Source organism: Branchiostoma floridae, chromosome 5 (genome assembly GCF_000003815.2).
Source record: "Branchiostoma floridae strain S238N-H82 chromosome 5, Bfl_VNyyK, whole genome shotgun sequence".
In the NCBI taxonomy this organism is placed as follows: Eukaryota; Metazoa; Chordata; class Leptocardii; order Amphioxiformes; family Branchiostomatidae; genus Branchiostoma; species Branchiostoma floridae.
In genome coordinates, this window is record NC_049983.1 from 26,737,416 (window position 1) to 26,744,319 (window position 6,904).

The window sequence follows — 6,904 nt, forward strand, 5'->3', positions numbered from 1 at the left end:
GACTCCGGGGAGGGTAGGACGGTGGTGTGGACGTGAGGTCTATGATGGGGAGAGGACTGGGCCTTGGGTTGGAAAAGGTTAGAGTTGAACTGTAAGGACCGCGTTACTGTCGCGTTTGTCATCACCTGTCTATATACATGCTCCTAGGCTGAAATGTAGCCAAACAAACAAACAAACAAACAAACAAAAATGTAGCCAAGGTTAATGTTTTGTATAAATAATGGGTTTTCTGACGAATCCATGTATTCAAAGATCACAGAAACCCGGTGGCTATCTATGGTAGAGTCGGACCATTCTTTTTCATCACAGTCCAAAAATTTGTTTGAAGGACAAGATAGCAGCTTCATCTATCATGAGAGAACACCTCCCTTTTTCCGCAACCTGACACACACCCCTTCCCCGTCGGAGGACCCCCTTTCCTGGCAGCACGATCAGAACGACCCCCTAGACTGCAATGATGAGTCATCAGAATTCGTCCTTATCGCGCTTGGGCTTCATGAGGTTGACGAACTCGTCGTAGCATAGCTGCCCGTCTCCGTCCACATCTGCCAGGCGGATCATCTCGTCCACCTCCCCCTCCGATAGCTTCTCCCCAAGGTGTGTCATCACGTGCCGCAGCTCGCCTGAGTCGATGTAGCCGTTACCGTCCTTGTCAAACACCTGGAGGAGACGACAAGTACAGGTTAAGCACATCAAGACACTTACCAAATAAAAGGTGGTGAAGGGTAACAGTCCTGAGGGCAACATGTAAAGACGCGTTATAGAATATGCCAAGATCAGGTAAAAGTATCTGAACTACTACAAACATAAGAATCTATGAGGAAGATATTTGAGGTATCGAAACGTCAGCGGGTAATACTAACTTCTTGTGAAACTCATTTATGACCCACCGACCTGATGAAATTATCTTTGGTAATCAGAACTACTCCTGAGAATAGAAAATACATCTAAGATCCGTTGATCCGTTGTTTTTGCGAATGTGGATCGACGAAATATAAAATATCATTACATCTTGCTCCTAATGACAAGAAAAGATCAACGTAAACCATTACAAAGACAATCACGCTGCCGGTTAGCGCAGACATACGACCTTCAAACTCCTGCCAAGTTGGAAAGCTTTAGAGGTGTGCTTTGAAACTTCGGGAAACTCAAGGTCAGTCAAGGTGAGTAATGTCTACCGTCTTCAGACAGATCAAGTTCCTGTAATCACAAACCCCCCTCTCCATCACGGACTATCCGGGCTCACGGTGTGTATCGAGCCGCGCCATGCCTCAGCGCTCAACACCCGACTCAAGGGTGAAATTATTTCTGCATGGATGAACACTGATTATGGTCTTCAGTTCTCTGTACTTATTTCATTGGCTTTATAGGTCCTCTGTAAATGATTACACTCGTACATTATAATCTCAGAGACATCTACACGCATATTTTACTATCGAAACCACAAACCTATTCCATCAGATCTATTGGAAAACCTAAGACCGGTAGGACACTCCAGATAAATAAAGGTGATCAATTGGTTGATTGATTTGTTGATTGATAAAATGATCGATTGATTGCTTAATTGATTGGATACTTGATTGATACTGTTACACATCAACCTACCGAGCCCCTTTTTCCATCACGGAGTACCAGGAAGTGGTATTGAGCCACGGCATGTCACGGGACTCCTACTTAAGGGTGGATACTGTTTCATCTTAAGGAGAAATCTCGACCTTTGATCGCTGATTGACGGTGTTTCTCAAACACTAACTTAGCAACTAAGGACGCACTTTGCATACTTCAGGATAAAAGGCAATGGAAACTGTACATGACGAGAGGAAAACCCCATACTCGTGGATAGGAACCATAACTGTAAGATACAAATCGTGGTAAAAAGCAATGTGTGTAAACTTGGAATACGTGTTGGGTGTTGAGTGTTATTGAAAACATCTGCCCTCTATAATGTAGGAGAAAATGACCGCTACCTTGTAAAAAGGCTTTGGCGCCTCAAGGTTAACTTAAGTGCTTTATAACTTAAATGTCATTACTGCTACACCTGGTGATGATCATTTGTTATCTAAGAACACCTGGTGCATGATCTTTAAGACTGGCGTGCATACTAGGATCGACCCGGTGCCACTCCGCCGGCCCATATGTCCACTCCTAATTCACGGCCTGCACTTAACGCCATCCCTGCTGACCCCGCGACACGGGTCAATATGGTACATGCCAGGCTTTTATGTAAGACCGAACTGGATCGATAAACATGTCAGCACATAGGGGAAGGGCTCGGGGTACACACGATTTCCACGTCAGGAAAGAGTTGGGAGGATGTAACAGTGCTAGAAAAAGTAGAGAAGAATAGATGTAGCCTTCAAAATGCAGATAAAGCTTTGTCATACACACAGACTGTGAACGAAAAAGCCAAGCAGTTATTTTCCGACTGACTGGAGGAAAATTTTCCCCACCAAAACTGTGTGAAGAAGGCTTTGTCCCTTACTCATACCGCTTTGCGACCCCCCAGTTGGACAGACACTGAATTGGGGAGTTACAGATGTCACTGACACACAGGCAGACACACACACACACACACACCTGAACATAAGAATACATACACAGATTCACACACGCACATGCACACACACTACACACACACGCGCACACACACACACGCGCGCGCGCACACACACACGGGCAATAAAGCCCCAAACAGCCCTCTCCTTCCCCAGGGCAAAAGTAACCGTATATCTACCTCCGAAGCAGGTCACAGTCCATAACAGCGCACAGCCTGACGCCGACCTGACGTCAAAACCAATATCGAGTCATGAAAATTTTACAAGTCGCCAATTAGGAGCGGCGCGGATAATGGAGCCTGCGGGTGGCGTTAATGGCAGGCCTTGGCGGTGGGGATGGTATCATGTACACATGCCTGCCGGACACACCGGACCATTACATGGTCTTTTAGGTCAAGTCCGCGTAACAGTGTGTGTGTCTGTGCATATTTGTATTTGTGTGTGTGTGTGTGTCTGTGTGTGTGTGCATATTTGTGTTTGTGTGTGTTTGTGTGTGTGTGTGTCTGTGTGTATGTGTGTGTGTGTGTGTGTATGGTGTATGTTTAGGTGTGTGCGCGTGTGTCTGTCTGCGGACAGCTGACCTGACATGGAATCCAGTCTTTTAGCCAGGGCAGGTAGAGAATCTGGTTTACCAAGGACCTTAGATGAGCACGCCGGTGAGGAGTCATGCAGGAAGACGGCAACCTCTCTCCCTCCATACGACTGACCTCCCTGGAGTGCTTGTCTAAAGTCCTCGGGAAAACCTGCCTTGGCTGCCGAACAGATTCTCTGCCGACCCTGGCTAAAAGTCTGCTTCCCAAGGTACGGCCCTGACGGGATGATATCTCAGCTGATGTACGACTTTGGTTTGTTCGTGAATGGCTTTTCCATCGTTTCAAACGACTTCCGAGTCTTGTGGTTTAACTTAGTACACGTACCAGTCGCCTGGGGGCACGCAGGATCTGAGCACACAGAAACGTCCAATCGTTCAAATATAGCGGCACAAATATGTAATAAACTCAGTTTAAAACAATGATAACTTACTGGGACAGTGACGCAAAATTACATGTATGGTACTTAAAATGTTGCGTAAAGGACTGCAACAACGTGCCCTTTACGGACGGACGAAAGGGTAGCGTGATTGTAATAGACATACGTGGATGGCCTTTAAGGAATATTCCCTAGTCGCTTTATCTGCAGTACAAAATGGCATGACATTGACTCTCTGTTTGCTTAGATAACATAAGTGCCGCTACGTAGGCTTTACGGACGGAGGTTGCGTAGATATTTGTCATATTTAAGGACCCGTAAAGACGGAACCTTTGCGAATATTTAGAGTGCCCAAAGGGTGTATTTCATAGAAAGTGTGCCCAGTAACCCTGTGACCATGTTTCAGTACGGCACTTCTTTAGACTCTGTTTAAAATTTCTCTAAGTTGTTGTAGATTGTCAGGAATGCCTGAATAACAACCATGGGGTAGATTAACGTCACATTTCCATACAGGGGCCCGGTCGGGAAACTAATGATGCCCACGACTATTCCTTTTACATCTTGTGTGCTTTGGTGTCTTTTATACACCCGACCATGAGACCTTCATGTTTTGTGAGTATTTCGACACCCTGTGCCTAACCCGATGGGGCACGAAGACACACGTTGCTCATTCACATCAACGTTCATCTTCACAGTCGGAGGCTATAGAGTATTTGTTTTCCATCATGTAAGCATTAACCTCTATTATGGGTTGTTAAACCTAGAACTTGCCAGATGATGGTGTAAATACCATCTAAATGTTTTATACATTTTTACATATCAACGTTCATCTTTACAGCAGTATGTTATAGGATGTTTGTTTTACATGAGATAAAAATTACACGACATTTTGGTAGTTAAACCTAGATGAATCTGTATTTCATAGGTGTAAATACCATCTAAATGTTTCATCCATTTGTTCACATCAACATTCATCTCCACAGCAGTGGGCCATAGGGTGTTTACTTTCCATCACGTAAGCATTACCCGCTATTTTGGCTTGTTAAGCCTCGATGTTGCCAGATCAATCTGTATTTTCATAGGTGTAAATACCATCTAAATGTTTCATCCATTTTTTCATATCAGCGTTGATCTTTACATCAGCAGGCAGCCATTATATCATACTCGCAGTTTGACGTTTTCTGCGTACGGGCCACGTTCGGAATCAATATCGGTCCATCAAACAGCGCCGCTGGAAGACCACGCGGTTTATAATGGAAGAACCGAGTAATCAAAGTGCACAGGTCAATGCCAGAACCTTGACCCCAGCCCCGGACTGTCAGCCGCTTGACTTACGTGTAAGGGGTTTTCTCTTCAACAAACGCGATATAATCTCTAACCAGAACGTTCCTTCCACGCTTAAAGAACTCAGGTTTGCCCTGGGCAAAGCACTAAGGAAGTACTTTCTACTGTGACCATGACCCCTATAAATACATAAACTAATAAAAATCCCAGACTGTCTATACGCTGGAAACAAAGGCAGGGACACATTAGCATGAAATACTGGTCAAAAATTCAATTTTTTTTTTCTATAATGGAATAACTCTACAACAACGCGCGATACAATCTCCAACCCGTTCCATCTACATCCGCGCACTCTTTTCATCAACCAGATAAAGAAATTTAAAGCGCACAAATATGTATGTTTTGGATAACAAGGATAGAATATAAAGGATTCCCCAGCAGAGTTTTCTCTGATTCAAAAGCTTGGTGACGATATTTTTTGCCAGAGCTGTATATATTCTGTCATCAGCAACTTCAAATCGGTATGCCATAATTCCCAGACTACAGAAGATCCAACAATGAAATGGAAGGGCAATACCTGGCAATGCAACTAACCAACTAAGCTAAACACAATCCATCGAGGCATTTTTAGTTATCATGTTCCCAGAAAGACACACACGCACACTAACGCTACCGAAAACATACCATTCTGGGCGAATATTTAAACAAGAAAGCTTTTAAAAAAAGCTGGCCGGGGCGCATTTGGAAGGACTACCTCAAAATTTCATGTTGTGTTCCAGTAAAATGTGCATCATTATTAAACTAGAAGTTTATATCTAAAATCTATGGGAAGTTGGCTGGAAACCTTTGTTCACTGGTATAATTGGATTTTCCGGCGTACTTTTGTGGGCGGAATTGTATCCCTTGTGTGCGCTGTGTGCCGGATATAAAAATCGTAAAAGAAACTCCGGTGCGAGACCACAGCCAAAGGCGGGAAGAGGTCCCGGATGTGCATTGTCGTTCTTTCTTCGTGACAGAAATTTCACTGTGGAGAACCTCTTAATTGGAATTCCACACGAATCCAGTGATCTTTGATTCTACCAATGGGATGTTGTGGACTCTTCAGTATGAAGCGTAGAAGTGCATCAGTGCGTCTATTAAAGTGTATCGCACACATGACAGGGTCTGATCTCATTAGGTTCCATTTGTCTTGTTGTGGTAATGCTTTAGCTTCTTCATAGGTCAGGTCAGGATTCAGGGTCATGAACAATTCTGGCCAGTTTAAATCATTAGCAGACACAGTGACAAACCATGTTGGTGGTCCAATAGTGTTTATTTTTGCTAGCAAGTTTAGCAGTTGGTCCTTGAAGTAAGCTGCTGTTCCACGTATATTCTTCATAAAAGTGTATGATGTGCTTTCAACATGTTGATCAATTTCATGATGCAGATCGCCTGCTGTTAGTGGCTGTGCTATGGATTGTGATCTAACATTACTCTGCTTTTGCATTCTACATACAATGGATATCTGACTGTACAATTTCTTGATTTCATACGAGTTCAAGGCAAAGAAGAGCCATGGGATGTTTTTTCTCCAGCAATCATTGATATTGAGCAAACGTGATTGGAAGTACTGTAAGTCTGTTAGTTGTACATCACGCGTCTGTTTGAAGCCATTTTTACCATATGGGTATAACTGTGGAAAACAGTGTTCCTCAAGATCAGTCTCTTTAAATATGCTTTGTGGTGGTGATGTTTCACGTGGTAGTGATATCACTGGGACATTGTCTGTTACATTCTGCAACAGAGATTGTAACTGGACATTTGGATTAATGTAGTTACAGGGAAAAGCTGAGAGTTCTTGGACAGTAGAAGGTGCACTTGAGAAGTCTGGTTCATTGGCGTCTGTGATCATTGGATTGAATTCACTTGACTTTTTTACCCAGTTTTCAAAGGTAGCTATGTTCACATGTGAATATAGATGATTATGCGTTACCAGCCATGTAAGAGCTTCATGCATTTTGGAAAATCGTACAATGTGTTGTGGGTCTGTTCTTTGTGTTTTACTTTCATTTGTCTGACAAGGGTGTACTATTACTAGCCCAGCTGTATCTGGCTAT

At 43.6% G+C, this 6,904-nt stretch overlaps 1 protein-coding gene across 1 annotated transcript in view; it reads right to left on the reverse strand.

Moving 5' to 3' along the window:
• Window positions 1-302: 302 nt before the first annotated feature.
• The window catches only part of LOC118415797 (calmodulin-A-like), a 21,929-nt gene continuing 15,327 nt past the window's right edge, over window positions 303-6,904 (reverse strand). Inside the window, exon 2 of the mRNA XM_035820624.1 lies at window positions 303-660. Coding sequence (XP_035676517.1) covers window positions 466-660 — 195 coding nt within the window. The 3' untranslated portion in view covers window positions 303-465. The remainder of the gene's footprint in view (window positions 661-6,904) is intronic.